The sequence below is a fragment of the Nannobrachium achirus genome (genome assembly GCF_963921795.1).
Source record: "Nannobrachium achirus genome assembly, chromosome: 20".
Lineage (NCBI taxonomy): Eukaryota > Metazoa > Chordata > Actinopteri > Myctophiformes > Myctophidae > Nannobrachium > Nannobrachium achirus.
The window spans coordinates 36,215,718-36,235,117 of NC_137827.1; the positions used below are offsets into that span (position 1 = coordinate 36,215,718).

General features: G+C 41.9%; 1 protein-coding gene across 1 annotated transcript; it reads left to right on the forward strand.

The window, feature by feature from the left end:
- Positions 1-963: 963 nt before the first annotated feature.
- dcaf5 (ddb1 and cul4 associated factor 5) lies at positions 964-19,389 on the forward strand. Its single transcript, XM_080751410.1, has 9 exons — positions 964-1,357; positions 3,044-3,187; positions 3,593-3,629; positions 4,350-4,489; positions 6,317-6,446; positions 7,158-7,371; positions 12,499-12,565; positions 14,241-14,368; positions 17,060-19,389. Exons 1-9 carry the CDS (start codon positions 1,150-1,152, stop codon positions 18,563-18,565), a joined length of 2,574 nt encoding a protein of 857 aa, XP_080607536.1. The 5' UTR covers positions 964-1,149; the 3' UTR covers positions 18,566-19,389.
- Positions 19,390-19,400: the final 11 nt, after the last annotated feature.

Consider the following 19,400-nt stretch of genomic DNA (forward strand, 5'->3'; position numbering starts at 1 on the left):
ATTACATTTGAGTTGGAACAATTTAATAAAAATGCATATATTGTAAATGTATATATTTAAGGTAAGCACGATTAATATTTGTTCAGTTACATCAATTCAATACATTTGCATATATTATAATTAAATACATTTAAATAAAGCCAACATAATGTAAATGTATCACATCTGGCACTATTAATAATATTTGAGTTATATCAATTAAATGTATATGCTTATGCCTTGAAGTGAAGTAATTAAATAAAGCAAACATAATTTATATGTGTCACATTTATAGGGGGGTTGAATCAGTTTTTTGGGTGTATATAAAATAAGTGATGTAAAGTAACTCAAGTACATTTACTCAAATAAAAATGTCAGGTACCTTTACCTAACTGGAGTACGGTATTTCCAATTTTCAATACTTTTGCTGTACTCCACTACATCTGAGACAAATATTGTACTTTTACTCCACTACAATTATTTGAAAACTTTGGTTTCTAGTTACTTTGTAGATTTATTACAATACACAACTACTAAACACTTCAGCCCTATAATATAGTCTACATTTAGGCCAGTGATGCGAGGCATTGTGAGCTTGTAGATCTGAAAACTTGAAATGGGACATACTGTATACTTTCCACTTTTGGTACTTTTTTAAGCACATTTTGATACCAATACTTTTGTATTTTTTCTCTCAAGTAGACTACATTTTGAATTCCAGACTTTTACTTAACCGGGTATTTGATTGATTGAAGACTCTACATTGCAGTATTGATACTTTTTCCACAACTGTAAAATATTTAGGATCTATCAAGTTATGTGTCATGTGAATTGATGGTGAGTGAGTGACAGACAGACAGGGGGGGAGAGAGAGATGTTGCACCCGGTTGGCCGGAGCAGGAAGCTGCTGGGACTGAACGAGACGGGGAGCTCCAAAACAACACCGACATCAGCAGCCAAGCAGCAGCAGCAGCAGCGGGCGGCTATTAGACATATATTATCCACCAGAATGTAGACATTAAACGCATTAAGGATTTATAACCTGCGAGCTGCTACTACTAAACTACCCAGAGGCGGTAGTCTGGTCGCCACACAAAGCCCGAAAACCAGCTCGTGTTGATGGGGCATTGCTGAACACGGGTCGTGTGTGCAGTGGACACGGTGGTAAAAATGAAGGAGTTGCAGGGCTGCGGTATGCGCTCCTCCGTGGGCTTTCTGTCCCGGAGGACGCTCACCGGACAGCCGCTCATGAAGGAGGACTTCCAGAGGCGCAGGCTGGGCGGCTGCACCAGCCTCTACAAGAAGGACATGCTCGGACACTTCGGCTGTGTCAACGCCATAGAGTTCTCCAACAATGGAGGAGAATGGCTCGTTTCGGGTAAGTTGACAGATCTCGTCCCCCCCCCTCACACACACACCTTCCCCATGCCGCTGCTGTGGATCGAAGAATAGCCTCGCACTGTTTTTAAGTTGCTAGCATGCTAACGCTCATACCAGCTGGCTGAGATCTGGGGCTAAAGCTGGCTACTTGGCTAGCCACAGAAGGAGCTAACTTAGCTTGCGTTTACTGGTTAGCATTTTTTTTGCTACACCAGTTATCAAAACGTCAAGCTTGCTTAGTAGTGGGTTGAGTGACATCTAGACCCACTGCACATGCAGTATAAACAGAGCTGCTAGCTTTAAACGCATTTTAAATCTGAGTCTTTTTGTTGTTGTTTACTATTCAAATCGTATTGTGAATAATGAAATGCAAAGCGACTGCAAAAGATTGCTGCTATTTGTTTCAAAAGGCTTTATACCCTGTATATATAACATGTATATAACGACAAAATGTGACATATCTGTTTACACAGTGCCAGCTGTACCCCGTCCAACTGTAACTGTTTTATTACGCTCGCTTTTGGCAATGTAAACGTATGTTTTCTCATGCCAATAAAGCTCCATTGAATTGAAAGGAATGACCCATCCCATATTATGTCATTTAGGTAAGCTGATCACTGCATGTGGGCCCTCAAGTGCGAATCTCCCCCCCTGTTGGCTGACATGTTTAGGTTGACTACCTGTGTATGTCATTGTCACCCAGCCAGTTTTGTCGAGTAAACAATAACAATCAATCAGCCCTTAAACTTGCAGATTAAAGCCTTTCTTGATTGACACTATAATTTTCTTATACTTTCTGTACTAGGTGAGCTATATTCATTAAACATGCATGTTGGGTTTTAAAGAACCGTTGACTCTGCAATCTCAATACGCTCAAATAAGAAATTGTAAACAGTTGCTGGTCAATATTGACCCAGTGCTCATCGCTGGCATCGTTGGCTGTGGTGGCCATTTTTGTAAAAAATATATTTTTGCCACAGACATACAAAATGAGCGGACAATAATATTACCAGAAACACTTCAAGACATAGCCCCGAATGACCATTACAGGTCAGTAACTCTTGAGAGTGTACAAATGGAACCAAATGGATTTATCTGGGTTCCATTTGTTCACTCAAGAGTTAATGGTGGTCCTTGAAAATAAAGAAAACCTGGAGTCTTGATGTTCAGTAATTGGGTATTATGATCAAAATAAGAACATTATAATGGTGTGTAAAACAGAAAGCCTAAATTTGGCACAGAGATGGACACGTTTCTCCCACGGACATATTTGTCTATACGGACATGTCGATGACCCTTGGATTGACCATATCATATATCTTTACTACTTCTATAGAACATGTATGCATTGGAGGCTGGTTGATGGGAGACAGCTGCAGTTTGCCTCCTCCATCAATGATGTGTACATGCTATGGGTACATGACATCGGTCGGGATCCATTTGTGGGTCACGGACACATTTCTATGAGTCCCTCAATTTTTGATTGAAGTAATTTCATGAATAAATAAAGAAAACCACAAGAAATGCCATACATGCTTAAGTAGCTGATCTACAAGCTCACGAAGCGCCACGTCGTGAGCATTGTAGATCTGATATAAAAAGTTTGGGAACCACTGCTGTATATCATTTGAGTGTGCTTTTTTTAACATGTCAATCATTCCTATGCATGTACTGCTGTACGTAGGAGGAGATGACAGACGAGTCCTCCTGTGGCACATGGAGCAAGCCATCCATGCTCGCTCCAAGCCTGTGAAGTTAAAGGGAGAGCACCTCTCCAACATCTTCTGTCTGGCCTTTGACAGCACCAACACGAAAGTATTTTCTGGTGGTAAGTACTCTTAAGGAGAACTAATGCTAGCCTTGCTAGGCCTGAAATTGTGTTTTTGATCTTTGATTTACCCAGATAAGCTATACTGAGAGCATGCGTGCGAGAAAGACAGTGAGTGCTCAGCAAATGTTCCCTTGTTAAAGATTAGGAACAAGTGTTGATTGGATGGATGGAATAGATTGAATTTTATCAGCTATAGGCCTAGTGTGTAATTGGATGGACAATGGCAGGAATGATTCTTTACTTTTCTTGATTAGATCATGTGATTAATCTTTTTTTTTTGTGTACTCTGTCTTGTTTAGATTGTGTAATAAATGTTAATTTGAGTACTCTGGCTGGCTAAGTGCCACTCCAACTCACACATGTTCTTCCATTTATTTTAAAACTAGTTTTCCTGTTTCACAGGTAATGACGAGCAGGTGATCCTTCACGACGTGGAGAGGTTGGTAAAAGCATTTGTTTACTATATGATTCCCCACACTGTCAGTGTCTTCACTTAGAAAACATCTCTATCAATACATTTTTTGTACAGTAAGTGAAGACAGTGTGCGGGACTCAAGTTCATTTTTTTCTGCTCTTCAAGTTCATTACTCTGACGCACCTGTCCGTCTCTGTAGATGTGCAAAAGGATTTTTCTTCTTTTTACTATTTGATTAAGATATTTTGAAGTCAAAGGTGTTCAATTTAACACAACATAACTTAATGTCATATAGTCCACCTTTTGGGTTTCCCAATGGCTTATATAAGATCATACTTGCAATCTGGCACAGTAGTTAGCCCATTGACTACTGAAAACCACAGCGTACCATAGTTTTTGAGATTTTTGAGTAAGCAGTTGGATTCATTTCAGTAGGGTATGAAACTTGCACAGAGTTCACTTGAAACTTGATTTAGGTACGTTGCTTTTTTGAAATTGCATTTTTGTGTATTTGTTGTTATTTGAGTTGCCAAAATAGTTAGTGGAGAAAAGAGTGAGTGATTTATTAACCACGCAATGATACAAACATTTACTCCATTCAGTTCAGGTAACATTTCAATAGTCATAGAGAAAATAAAAGGCAATAGCATTTTGTTTTTCACAATAAAGCCCAAGCTGTGAATAGATAATAACATATTGACATATACTAATATTTGTTGTTTACTAACTTAATGTTTCTCATAGAGGGGAGACGCTAAACGTGTTCCTCCATATCGACGCCGTGTACAGCCTGTCCGTCAGCCCTGTCAACGACAACGTGTTTGCCAGCTCATCTGACGACGGACGCGTTCTCATCTGGGACACACGTGAGCCACCTCATGGAGGTAAGACCCGGCCCTTCAGCATATGGTCTTTTATGGCTCAGTAGGTAGAGCATGGTTGGGGGTATGATTTCTGCTGGGTGCTCCCATGCCTAAAATATATACACTTACTAATTAGCACTAATAATTACTGTAGTTAGGTACTTGAGATAAAAATAATTAACACATTGCCAGATGTCAAGTAAGTTAAGTACCTTGAACCAAGCCGGTATATTGGTTTTGGCTGATATGTGCATTGTTTTTGCAAGGATCATAGTGTATTATAACTGTCATAATACTTATAACTTAGAATGAATCACTGTAATGCATTATACTACTGTGATTATAAGTCACTGTAAATGGTCATTGGCTGTAAAAGTACATTCCGGGAGATTTTGGCAGAATCTTTTGTGCTTTATTGTTATAAAGCATTATGAGTATCTATCAATGAGTGCTTAACTATAAATAGAATTGTAGCAAGCTTTGCGTCACATTTGTGCCGCTTCGCCAATATGTTGGCACACACAATAGAACTCCATTTGCATATATCCATCAACACGACGTCACCAGTTTCTGACAACATCAGGGATCTCCATACTTAGTAGACTGGTCCTCTGTTAGTGGGTACCACACTGGTAGACTGGTCGTATGTTAGTGGGTACCACACTGGCTACTCTGGGAATGGGCATAACCTGTATTTATATTTATATAGCACATTTAAAACAACAGAAGCTGACCAAAGTGCTGTACAGGGTTGAGCCAAAGATAGCAACAACAGCACCCATCGGCGCACAGACAAATATGTACATCATTAGAAACACATTAGAGGATCAAGTGCAATTAAAAGTCATAGAGAATAGGTGGAACCTCAATGGACTGGGCAGATTGGATGGGGTGAGGCAGGTTGTTCCAGAGCGTGGTTGCAGCAAAGGCGTGGTCACCCCTAGTCCTTTTAATTACATTAAATATAACCATAATTATAGCCATATAAGATCAAACACGAGTTAAAAAAAAGAAGAAAAAAAAAAAACATTTTATTTTGAGGACCCACTTGAAAGACCACTCACAGGTCCAGGACTCACACTACACTGAAAAATAAAACAACCAATCAGTTCACTTCAGTTAAATAAGAAATTCTGTCCCACATTATCGTCATAAACATAAAATGGCATTGGTGTATATACTTTTTAGCCTTAAATATTTTTGCCGTTGGGTATGGGAAGAAGAAATATTTTGGTGTACATTCAGAATTTGAATTTATTATGCAAGGCAGGGTTTTCAATGAAGTGTGGCCCATTGAAAATATTAAAGATGTAATGGGGTGTCATCTTGCATGACATCAATATCCTTCTATTTTAGATGCCTCCCTCATGACTGACTTGGCAACAGCCAGTCATCCTAATAATACGTTTAACAGAATTGCTTCACATGGTGCTTTCCATTAACAGACTTTTGATCCACGGCTGTTACTGTATTGACTTCTATATTGGCAGATGTTTGCACTTTACACATTATCTTATATAACCCAGCTGAGTAAACTCAGCTAAACTCATGCTCTGAACCCTGGCCCCATGGGACCTCCAGGAAGTCACTTGCATTCACTTCATGTAATTGTCATTCTAGCAGTCTAGTCAGGTCCAGGATTGTTGGGTGAATGCAAAATAGTTGTCTGTTAGTGTCACTCGCTGTTGTAGCGGCCAGACACCCTTGCAGACCCTGTGTTTTTGTAAATTAAAGTTTATCACCCTCAAATAGCTTGTGAGAATTGTTCATTTTTACTCATTAAATGGGCACTTTAAACCTGGCACTCCATTTTTGGGTCTGATTTCTTTGCTTTCTCTTCTCCTACAGAGCCGTTCTGCCTGGCCAGCTACCCCTCAGCATTTCATAGTGTGATGTTCAACCCTGTGGAGCCCAGACTGCTGGCCACAGCAAACTCCAAGGAAGGGGTGGGGCTTTGGGACATCCGCAAACCACGCAGGTGAGACTCTTAGCCTTTTATGCCTATTTTGCTCATGCTCTTATATTTTAAGTTTCACATTTCTTTTCAAATACATGTCTTCATCCACCAGAGGGCAGTGTTGTCGTTTGGTTAAACCAGCCAAAGCTGGCATGGGGAGAGTGTTTTCTGCTGGTGATTCAGTCCGAGTGTATCAAAGGGTGCGTTCGGAAATGTGCACCAGGTGTGGTTAGGGTTAGGGGTTAGGTTTAGGCATAGTTTTACTGAGGTTAAGGTTAGGGTTAGGTTTGGGTTTAGGCATAGTTTTACTGCGGTTAGGGTTAGGATTAGGGTTAGGTTTAGGCACTCACTACACTGAGCACACACCCGGTGCGCATTTCCGAACGCACCCTTTGATACACTCGGACTGAATCACCTGCAGAAAACACTATCCCTTGCTGGCACAGTGTCACAGTAAAGGCTGACGATTCAAAAGCATGATTGTCATCAGAACATTGATCTTGGCTCATTAACGCGCCTACACAAATCATAGGTGTAAAATTCACCTCCTGTCCTCACTTCTCCCACTGCTGTTATTTTTGCCATTCGTCACGTGTTTTGAATACAACTCAATGGCCCTGACATGTTAATTTTAGATAGATATAGTAGATGTCGTAATAGAATAAGTGAGAATAAGTACTTAAATGATGATGGTGCTGACAATGATCATTAATGTGGTGCCCTGGCCTGCAGCTCTCTGCTGCGCTACGGAGGCAGCATGTCCCTGCAGAGTGCCATGAGCGTCCGCTTCAACAGCACGGGCACCCAGCTGCTGGCCCTGCGGCGCCGGCTGCCACCGGTGCTGTACGAGCTGCACTCCCGTCTGCCCAGCTTCCAGTTCGACCACCAGGGTTACTTCAACTCCTGCACCATGAAGAGCTGCTGCTTCGCCGGCGACAAAGACCAGGTTGGTGTTTGTTCATTTATTTTTTTATCAAGGGAACAAAAATATGTAACTTAACTCATCTGGTGCCGATCCCGAACTAGTTCGGCTTTATTTCAATCCAATACAATCTTTTTTTTATTAATTCACTTACCCCGAGCTGCTTGTAGAGTCGTGGGTGGTCCTGGCTCGCTAGCCAGCTAGTCGTTCTACTCTGTCCGACGATATATTCCATTAAAAATGGTTTAAAATACATTTTTGAGCTCCCCAATGTTCACCCGATGTTCGGCGCCGCTTCCGATGAGTACACGAGTGTGCCGATCCCGAAGTAGTTCGGCTTTATTTAATTAAATGAATAAAATGATAAGAGGCCTTCTGAAGCCTGGCTTGATTTTTGTAGCTACTAGCCGAAAGCTAACAACGTCCCGGCCGGCCGTAATTTGCGAACGCAATCGCCAATCTCCGCCTAATCCAATGAAAGACCGCATCTTTAAAGGCTTATATCTCTTTTTTGTGTTTTAGGAAAGCGGCGCGAGGTTTATTTACGGCGAAATCGCCCAAAAATGATCTTTTAGATGACAAAATGGGAATAGCCATTCTGTTAGCATCTTCATCCGGGACATTTCCATGCCGTGCATGAACGTGAGGACGTCAGGTCCTGGAAGCTGAAGTCCTGGAAGCTAAAGCGCTCGCCTATGAGAGATGCGCTGGCATTCTTTGGCCCCTAGAGGGCGCTGGCGCTCAAAGAGTTAACTAAGTTATAACACCCAGAAATTAACTAAAAGACTAAGATATATTTTAGTCCATGCCTTACCTGTTAGCCCTAAACTTTATTTTTACTATTTTTAAAAAACATTTTAAGATACTTAAAATAGCCGCTCTACATTTGACATGTGAGTTTTTAGATGTATCTTTTTGCTATTTGAAATATTCAAAAATGTTTTTCAAAATAGTAAAACAAATCAAACCCAGTTTGAAATGAGCTGTGTTTTTTGTGTTTCTTTTATTCAGTTGTGGTTACTCTCAGGCATCTCAGCACATTTAAAACTGTAAAGATTTACCAATACCTTATCTTAAAAACGATTAATTGATCATATGAACCTACACACACTAATCTTGCAAACCTCTCGACCCATCATTGCCATATTTCATGTGCACACTGCCAGTGAGTGCATAGAGGTTAGGATGTACCTCCATGCATGTATTCCACATAATGTATTATGTTTTGAAATATTGAACTTTAATTTCATAATGGAATGCCAATGGAGGTCTGATCAGGCTGAAACCTTGCCCAAATTCTGTACGGAGTCATACATCCTAGATCTGGGTTCCCCAATAGGCGGCCCGCGGGGGCTACTGTCTGGCCCCCACCAACCCCAGTAATAATGGTGGTATAAGAGCAGCAACAACACTAGTATATCATCATTGTTGGGTGTAAACCTCGTATCTCAAAATGTGTATGTTCTTTCACAAAGTAAAGCCCTGCTTCATCATACGAGGCCGTCGCACAAAAGTAGTGAAAACAGCAGATCTACTGTGGCCCTCGGCTTGGTACCCTAGACATAATTCGGCCCTTGGGGAAAACTAATCGGGGAACCCTGTCCTAGATGTTAGGTTCAATGTTTATCTGGTATCCTAGTTTCTTGGAGGCACTACAGACTACATTGTACTCTTTACACTCTACTTGTGTGGCTATCTACTCTGTTTGGTGACTAGGGTTCATGTTTACGCTGCTCGTTCCCATTTCACGCTTATAAGTTACTCTGGATATGCCTAAATGTAATTGTACATTTTAAATTGTAGATATGGCTTGACTAACACGATAGACCACATTTCCTTTCGGAGATATATGCTCCACTGAGCACATGAACCGCTATAGTTCTATTTATAGTCATCATGGGGAATCTAACATGGGCCTTTATAAGGACGTATAAGGAAAGCTTTGAAATATCAGCTGCAGAATCAGCTGTATACCATTGTGTTATAAAATAATTTGTCTCTTGAAAGAATGTTTTTCTGGTGTATTCTATCAGATGCACACCTGATAAAAAGGCTCAGCAACAGGTGCATAGCTTGAGCAGCCAGCAACAGATGGATACACCCACGCACTGTCTTCACTTGCTCAAACAAAAACTTTTAACTTTGCAACATTTTAGTATTTATTTATTTAGGAGGCAAAGACAGTGTCTCCTTCTCCTTACCTGGTGTTATGGTATGGTTCACAAATGGCATTATATACAGATGGAGGCATAAATCAAGTACTTAACCACTTAAATCCTATGTATTTTGTTGTCTGGAGCATCCCAGGTGTTCCTACTAGGCTCCCTCCCTTTCACACTAAATCGCTTCACCTAAAATAGCAGATTTACAAGCTCAATGTCCCCACAATAAGGACACTAGGATTCATGTGGTTACAGGCAGTTATTTGCCAGTGTACAGACAGAAGGATGGAAAGGCAACAAGAGAGTAAATGGCCAGCAAGACATGGGAAACAGACAGGTCTCACAGATAGACAGAAACATGGGCAAGAGGAAATTGAATTAAAGAAGCACTGTTGTACACAACAAATGGAGATTTAAATATTTGGCCTTGGTGGGGACATTGTCATTTGTTTGGTCTATGTGGTTTACTTGCAGAGAGAGAGACGTTCAGGTCAGCAGCCAAGCGGGGCATCATTGAAATGCTGTGCCAAGAAAAGCACTCCTCCTGAACACATTTAATTCCTCAGTTCATCAATTACTTCATTTATACTTGGGTGTACAAAGATGATTTTGACCCATGTTAGGTAGCGCTTTAAGTGAATAGTTGCACATACCCCCCAAATGTACAAATGAAGGTTAGGGCTCTTTCACACACATTATCATCATCATGTTAGAAGATAGCCAAAGTTCTGTCATCTAACCATTATTTTAAATGATTGTATGAACCACTGACATGCATATAAAACAACAACAACAATAATAATGGTAGAAGATATGGGAACCTGCTTTCAGCCGTTGAGGTGCACAGAAGCCCCCATACTGGTCCAGGGGTCCTCCCGCAGGTCCTCTTCAGACATGACATCATGCTGCAGACATGCTTATTTATGTTCACATTATGCTCAGGGGTCAGTGGAGTGCATAATGGCTTACAACAGAAATAGCAGAAGCCATTTCCTTAAAGACTTAAGAGTAAAAGAATGAGTTGAAGACTGTCTACAGGTCTTATTACGCTATGGTAATTACAGTTGCGTTTTGACATTATTATATTCAAAAAATATTTGTTTTTATGGCATTTATGGCATGGACCTGGGGGGTATGCCATTTAGAACAGGGTGTGTGCGGCAGATTTTGCAAACCACTCGACTGATTAGGGCCATATTTCTTGTACATGCTGCCAGTTGGCCAAGGAACTAAAACGCCAGAATATTTTTCACATATTGTGAAGATTTACTTTTTAGTTCTAAGTTTCAGTGTGGACTGAAACTATCAAAAAGATAGGCTCTTAGAAATAGCACTCAGCCTTTCCTATACTTTTATGGGAATTTCTACTGGAAAATCTTTTTTGTCAGAGGATTATGTTTAGCACAGACTAATCAAGACAGCATGTACAATTGTTAAATGGAATGGAAACTACCTTACATAACAGATTTCTTTCGTTCAATAAGTTGTGTTGAAAAGTTTCACAGTGCCTGTTGAATATGAACTATTACAACTCACTTAAGAGGGTCCAGGTCAGCACTCAAATTCAAAGATGCATACACACAGTAATGTTATTTAGATCTATTATAGATCGTCTATTTTCAAAAAGTATGTATATACTAGGGTTATGTGGTTAACCTGATCTTTAGTCTTTATTAACTAATGTTGCTGGTGACCCCCTCAAGGACCCCTGGGGATCCCCAGACCCCACTTTAAGAACCACTGTTTGTATTGTATGCTGCACTACAGAGCGGTCCGGACAGTCCAGTATGAAGAAAAGGGAGAGGAGGGGAGGGGAAGAAAATGGGTATGACATTCCTACCTGACATGCAGTATCCTCAAGGGGATTAAGGTGGGGCTGGAACTCCCAGGTGTTCTGCTTACTTTTTTTGTGAGGCCTGAAGCCATAATGATTAAGCAACAGTTGGAGTTCCTGTAAGAATTTTGTAATGGGTATTTGTGACAGCAAGTTGCATATTCTGTTTCCTATGGGAATATATATACATACATGTTGGCTGTTGACAAATATGAGACAGACCCTGTCTTAAAGCTAAACAGACGAGGAGCAACATAACTGTACAATGCAAAAAAGTAAAAACATGCAGACTACTCAGCCATGCATTTCAAGTCAGAACCCGCGGACTACATGGAGACCACTCTTTCTATAGGCTGCCTGAGGAAGAGTTGTGACCCGAAACGCATTTGACACAGGAAACCTGCTGCTTCACACTGTAGTTATTGTAGTTGCTCACAGCCAGTGAAATCATTTAGAAACTTTGTATAAACAGTTAAATTAAAGTAGAGCAGATCGATATATTGCCATGGCAAGCTTGCTTGAGGTGTCAGAGACTGGGGCTCAAAGCTCAGAAAGCTGTTGCCTCAGAGCTTTGGAAAAAAGACAAAGGAACAAAACGAATACACACATACAGTACATAGTCATGTTGTGTGTCTTACATGTGGTTTTTAACTTAGAATTTTAAAATCTTTATCTTTTTCGTTTATTTTTTATTAAAAGATCTGTATTTTCTCTATTATTATCTTGTTATTTTGTATTGTCCTTAACACGGAACATAACTTGCGAAACATGTCCCACCAACATTTCACTGCTTGTACCTGGATGAGACAAAACTCTGTTTCATAGTAGCTGGTCTTAATGAGTAGGTTTAATTGCAACTGTCTGCTCACACATAAATGTTTATCACTGTTCAGGGGGAAGCAAGGTTCCTGTTAAGGGTTTGCCTGCCATGTCAAGGAAGTCTTTGATCCCCAAAATCACGATACTGCCTCAGATAAAACATTTTCTGACATATTTTCCTTGACCCCCTACAACCTCTGACCGGAGTTTGTTTTCTCAGATGCACACTGACATGATAAAATCTTGGTCGTCTGTTTTGATTTATGAAGAGTTGTGGTGTACTAAGACATGGGCTACTCTTAAATCTCTGAATCTGTCTTTGTGCCCCCTCCTCAGTACATTTTGTCTGGTTCAGATGACTTCAACCTCTACATGTGGAAAATCCCGAAAGATCCGGAGGCAGGTGAGTTATGGCGTCTGTCTCCCTATCGCCGACTGTACCTTCATGTGAATATACGCAGTTGTGTGTCATGTCTGTGTGTCATGTCTGCAACCAGTTGCACACCTGTTGGTAGGTCCACCATATACTAGCATAGCAGTAGTATGTAATGAACACAATTCCTATCTACTCTTAATGCCTACTCCCACGGCAAAAATAGCAGATCTACAAGCTCACAAGTTATGGCAAGTTGAGTCTTGTGAGATTGTACATATGCTATTTTTGGCACAGGACACCGTTGTACGATTGCGTATGAATTTGACTAAGTATGAATTCAGGCTTAACAACTCTTTATTTACACTAGTTGAGTTCTAGTGATATATTTGTTTTTCTATCCAACTGAGCTTAGGAATGCGACCATACAAAAAGATGGGATGGGATCCTTCAAAGTGCAAATTAAGTAATACATTTAATAATAATAATTGTCTTTGTAATAAATGCACTTTACATTTGAAACAAATCTCCGCTATACCATATCACAAGTATGCAATTCCAACATGAGTTGTTATGCCCAGTCACTTGGCTGAGGTACAATCAGACAATCAGCCCCAGTTATTTATACTGCAAAGATTGTATACACTCACACATTCTCTCTGTCCTCTCTGTCTGTATTGTATACTGTAGCTCATGTTCTCTCTCTCTCTCTCTCTCTCACACACACACACACACACACACACACACACACACACACACACACACACACACACACACACACACACACACACACAAAATCCTCCGGCGCCACTAGTTATATGTTTTGGCTACAAGTCAACCCATGCTTTGTGGCAGTATGTGTAACTCAGAGAGATTTCTATTGTATATATCCTCACTTTTGATTGGACAGTCAAATGACTACTTGATCAATAGTTTATAGTAGAATTGTTTTATAAAAACAATTTCATTTCAAACCTTTATTTATTCTCGAGAGACATTGAGGTTGTCCTCATTTGCAATGTTGTCGAGATACATAATATCAATATTCACAAAACATTTACAGAGCATTTACAAAACAAGTTTAAAGACAGTTGCAGACACTTGACCATATGTTATAGGAGAACTTATCTTGAATTTAAGCTGTAGCTCATTCTAAGTGGTTGGGGCATTAAAGCAAAAGGCTGTCTTCCCCAGTTCAGTGTTTGCTTTGGGGACCTTTAGTGTATCACTGGAGCGTGTCCTATACGTCACAGTATTCCAATCCAGTCCCATCAATTGCCTTAAATATCCTACTCAAGGTTGTGCTGTTGTTCAGTATATCTGCATGGTGAGATTTTCTTTGCCACTGGCCTTGTTGGAAGGCCAAATCACAGCAATCACTCCAACATGAAGTGTAATTGTTATGGGTTATTTTATTACATACAAAATAAATCGAGTGATAAAAGGATCAAACAAATTCAACATGGCTGTTATGGTTGCTGGGTTGATGAAAATTGGATTTTCTCCTTGTGACTAAATATGTGATAAACAGATGATGCATTTCTGTGTGATATTATGTTTCAAGAATCCTCCACTTTGGTTGTAGTGAAAGAAAAAACCGATGACATTGATTACAGTTTGATTGTGGAGTTATCTGTGGGAGTTTTAAGGTTAAATTCTGTTCTATTCTAATATAAAGTACCCATATGTGCTGTCAATCCTTCAGGAGGCGCAGGGCGCGTGGTGAATGGGGCGTTCATGGTTCTGAAGGGACACCGTTCCATTGTGAACCAGGTCCGGTTCAATCCCCACACCTACATGATCTGTTCCTCCGGTGTGGAGAAGGTCATCAAGGTCAGTAGCTGGCATCATCGCTTTGTATCAACTGTAGGAGTTCCAACCATAGACATAGAAAGGTAGACGCCTCTTCTGGCTCTCTGGGGCTCATAGTCGTCAAAAAGGATAGGCATTTCATGACGGAATTCTTCTGCGTGCGTAACAGACACAGATGTTCGGTAGGCAAATCAGAGGCAGGTGGGGGCGGGTCTTTTCTTATGCAGCCTCTAAGAACAGCTGTGCCGTGCAACATTGGAACTGGATGGAAAAATTACAATAAAGCTCTGTTGAATTGAATTGATAAGTCCCGGAAAAGACACACTGTGATTGCACTTTGAGTGGCAGAGTGCCTTCGACACTTCCGCACTTCAGCCTATCCTATTTGACGTTTCTCCAATGAAATCCAGCAGCGGTTGAGGTATCTTGCTTTTTATATCAATGGTTCCAACAGTGCTGTTTACTGTACATGCTTACAATACATAAATTATGTTTCTGTATTTCTCACTTTGTATATTGTGTGAAATGCAACCGAATTGCAACCAATCAAGTCAAATTTTGTTTGCAGTTTATGTACAGGCAACATACTTGGCCAATGAATAGATTCACATCTTATTCTGTCTCCCTCTCAGCCTTAAACCATAGGTTTTCAAAGTTAGGGCTATGGGCGCTATGGGGACCAATTGGAAAGGAGAGGAAAATGAAAAAAATAGATATGTGAGCATTGTGAGGGCGGTAAATTGGCTATTTAATTTTTCGCCATTTTGCAATAGAGGGCCACAACCAGAAGCTAGAGCTATTTGGGGTCTTTGGCATGGAAAGGTATGGTCCATGTATATGTAGCCTATATAACTGTCCATGAATATCATGCCTTTTTAAAAAGTACTACCCTGTGCCGAGTCTGGTGAGTAATATCACCTCAGGTGAAGACGGCTCGCCATTTCGTCACATTCTGGCTGCCTTGGTTATGCATCATCAGGCGGCAAACTGCCCTGGCATGTAGAGGTGTGGGAGACATGTTGATTCCAAGCCCCCAGAACTACGGTAGAAAGTTGAAGCAGCAGGCCCCTACTGGCCAAAGCTGGAACAGCAGGCGGGGTGAACTTCATGCACAAGCAAAAGAGGGGTCTACAATGGGGTTCAATGGACGTCGTTTGATGGTCGTGACATAACTACGTCTCGACCTAACATGATTTGGCACATCGAGATGTGCTAATTTCCCCCACAATGCACCTGGATTCACCCACTTCCGCATGCTTCAAAACGCCACTGGGCAACTTGCGTTGAAATTAATATCTGTGGGCGGGGCTATCCGTTCTCTATTATATATACTCTATGGTTGATTCATATAGCCCTTTCTTTAACCACTTGAAACCTAGTATCCATATTTTCCCATAAAATGTTCTTTAGCCACTTGAACCCTTTATTATCTCCATTCCACCGATTTGGTGTAGAGGGAAAAAAGGATGGTATAGTATAGACCACCAGTTCCCAAACACTGGGTCGGGACCCATTTGTGGGTCGTGGACACATTTTTATGGGTCCCTTAATTTTTTGGTTTTAATTTTTTGTTTTAAATTATTATTTTTAAAAACATTTTCAAAAACTATTCCCAAAAAAACATTTTTTTGGGGAAATAAATGCAATGATAAGTAATTTCATGAGTAAATAAAATAACAATATTAAGAAATTCCATATTGGAAAACAAATGTTTAAGAAGTAGTGAAAATAGCCGATCTCACTGCGAGAAGTGTCACGTTGTGTGCTTGTAGATCTGCTGTTTTCACTAGTTTGGGTCCCGGGCAAGACCCACTGGTATAGACCCCTGAGGAACCCCGGTAAATGAAGTATAAGATTTTAACTGGTTAAAGGGGAAGTTCACTGCTGGGGTTGTCTTTGTTTTGGGAAGCATGGAGGCTGAGAGGGAACCAGAGAGGACAGATTGATTGGGAACCGCATCTCAAACTGGGAACTATGTCACCATGGGGCAAAGACATCATCCATTATTCAAATACATGGAGGATAAAAATGTATGTTTCGATGAAGGCTACTGTATGCATCTCCAAAAACTTGGGGAAATCATTCAAATATACTTTGAAAAAAAGAAACTCACTTTTTAAGAATCAACAGCTATACTATACAGAATGACACATATATTTTCAAGGGACTCTTCTTGTCAGTAAAGTAACCATTGCTCAATGCTCACTTCTTCTGTGTTTTCTACTGGATAGAGGGAAAGCTGATAGCATACCAGGTGTTCTGGAATAACAGTATTAATTGCATGGGGTGTTTGACTTTGAACCTGACCCTTGATGTTTTACCCTTTACCTCTTCTGTTACTGTGTCCCCTTTATAACTGTCTCTGTCCCTCTATCCATCATTCTTTACTTCCACCCTTGTGTCCATCTATTCCCACCTTCTAACATTCCACTTTTATGTCAATCTATCATCTACACTTCTGTCTTTCCATCCTTCTTTCATCTCTGTCCTCCTCTATTACCTATCCATTAATCCTTCCTTACACCTTTCAATCCTTCCCTCCACACTTTCCCTTGCTCCAACTTTTCTTTCTTCACTCCATCCTCTCCACCATTACTTTTTTACCGCATCCTCTCTTCCCATCTTCCATTCCTTCTTTGTATTACTTCTTCCACATTTTCTATTGTTCCTTACACCCTATTCTTTTTATCCATCCTCCACCGCCCATCCAAGGTGTGGAGTCCGTACCAGCAGCCTGACAGCCTAGGGGACCTGGAGGGCCATGTGGAGGACAAGTCCCGGAGCCTGTACACCCATGAGGAGTACATCAGCCTAGTATTGAACAGCGGCAGTGGCCTGTCTCACGACTATGTGAGCCAGTCCATCCAGGAGGACCCGCGCATGATGGCCTTCTTCGACTCGCTGGTGCGCCGTGAGATCGAAGGCTGGAGCTCCGACTCAGATAGTGACTTGAGCGAAGGCGCCATCTTGCAGCTCCATGCCCGTGGCCGGCGTACCACGCGGGCACCCACTGCGGGTCCTCCCCTCGCCCTGACCGGTACCAGCATCGGTACCGTTGCTGTCGGTCGGCGTGGCGACTCAGACAACTCTGTGTCATCCTCCTCCCTAGCCGCCCCCGATGCATCCGGATCGGAGGAGCAGCGGCGGCCACCAGTGGGAGTGGAGGGGGCAGCAGAGGATGTGTCGGGACTGGGGAGGAGGAGGCGAGCCGGCCGACGCCAGCGGCATCAATCGGGCTTCCTGTTGGACCTGGTGAACGATGACTCTGACTCGAGCGAGTTTTGGCTTGACCCCATGCCCCGCCCGCGCTCCCCAAGTCCCCGGGACAACTCCACCCTGTCTAGCCCCACCTCTTCCTCCTCCTCCTCCTCCTCCTCCTCTCCTTCCCGACCCGCTGGAGCCTCCTCTTCCTCCACGTCCACCTCCAGCTCCAGCAGCGATGATGAGGAGCGTCGCAGCGCCAACAGACGCAAGGTGGCCATGAGGAGCCGACGCCGTCTGCACCTGGTCAACAGGGCTGGGGAGGCTCCCGAGGCTGTGGAGGCCCTGTTCTCCGCGTTCGACACCTGCAACTATCCAGAGATATCCGTCGACGACCCTTCCTCCTCCACCAACTCCTCCAACTCCTCTTCCTCTTCTTCCTCTTCGTCAGGTGACGGGCAAGAGGAAGACACTCTCCACATCAGGCCCCGTAGCAAAATCGGGCATAAAGGCCGTAAGGAGAAACGTCTTAGCCCTTCAGACTTTGTGTGCCTCAGTCCTGTCATGTCTCCCGAGAGTCATGACAACGAGGAGGATGGGAGCGATAGAGTTGAGAGAGAGCTGCAGCACCTGACTGCTTCCCCTCCTGCGTCTCCAGATACTCTCAGGACAGAGTCCCGGGTCGGAGAAAGAGTAACCTTAGAGGACTCTGACAGCGGAGCAGAGTATAGCGGCTCACTGGCAGCTGACCATAATTGGGCCATTCCAAGCCGGCTCAGCCCTGGTGTGAACGGGCAGCACCGGACTGTACTTGAGGAACATGCGGGTCAGAACCTTCGTGGCTCCTCGGAGTCAGAGGGAGAGACTGGAGTTAAACCTGCAGACACCAGGCCACCGGCTGCGGGGCGTTCCTCTCAGAGAAGCCCCATCCAGGGTCCCACTCTGAAACGGACTCACATGGGATCAGGGGACGGAGGCTCAGCGTCGTCCCCGTCAGAGAAGAAGTTCAAGATATGATGGAACCTCTTCATCTGTGAGAGAGGTGGTTGTGCCCTTTTTAAGAGACTCACCTTATTATGTGGGTTTTCTATGGATTCTTACCACTCACCATTTCTTTTTTTTTTTTTTTTTATGTTGATGCACTTTGACAGTTTGATTGAAACGGCATTTGTTTTTGATGTTTTGGACAGACACACTGCTTAAGAGCAGGGGACCGTGTTTAGAGACTGAACAGTGGGTGTAGCTGTTTGATTTCAGTTTTATTTTGTTTGTTTCAGAATAATGTTGAAATATCTTCACTCTTGCGGTCAAACCCAAGATGGTATTAAACAATGAACAAAGAGAGACAAATGTTTAAAAAAGAGGCACTAGGCTTAAAAAAAGAAAACTAAGGTTAAGCTTCATAATTTTTAACGACTGTATTTCAAGTGAAGTGCATTGCTCAATCATTTTATTGGTTGTACACGACTCTCCCCAGAACTTAGAACAGCTCTAATGTCTTGGGGAGTGTTGGAGCTAAATAGCATTTTTATTTCTTCTGTGTTTTACGCTTGGAAGCACACCTGATTGGACTCATTTTCATTTATTTTAAGTGATTTTCGGCTTTAGAGCACTCTGTTTAGGATGTCTGTTTTGTCTAATTATCCAGTCCCTGGGTACCTTTTACAAGCCAATGCTTGCTTTTGTTTTTCTTGCAATTAAAGAATAATTTTCTTTCCTTGAGTCCTAATAAGGTTTAATTTGAAAAATATTTTATAGATCGTCGTATCGTTGTACAGTTTGTTTTCTTGTCTTGCATTCACTAACATTATACTTGTACAAGTCACCATGACAACGTTCAATTCGCCCTGTT

What these genes read in the sequence shown, in the direction of transcription:
- dcaf5 (XM_080751410.1), top strand. Translation starts at nt 1,150, where the DNA reads ATGAAGGAGTTGCAGGGCTGCGGTATGCGCTCCTCCGTGGGCTTTCTG. An exon ending in CCCGAAAGATCCGGAGGCAG is followed by an intron (nt 12,566 to 14,240) that starts GTGAGTTATGGC and finishes TCAATCCTTCAG; the next exon opens with GAGGCGCAGGGCGCGTGGTG. An exon ending in GTGTGGAGAAGGTCATCAAG is followed by an intron (nt 14,369 to 17,059) that starts GTCAGTAGCTGG and finishes CGCCCATCCAAG; the next exon opens with GTGTGGAGTCCGTACCAGCA.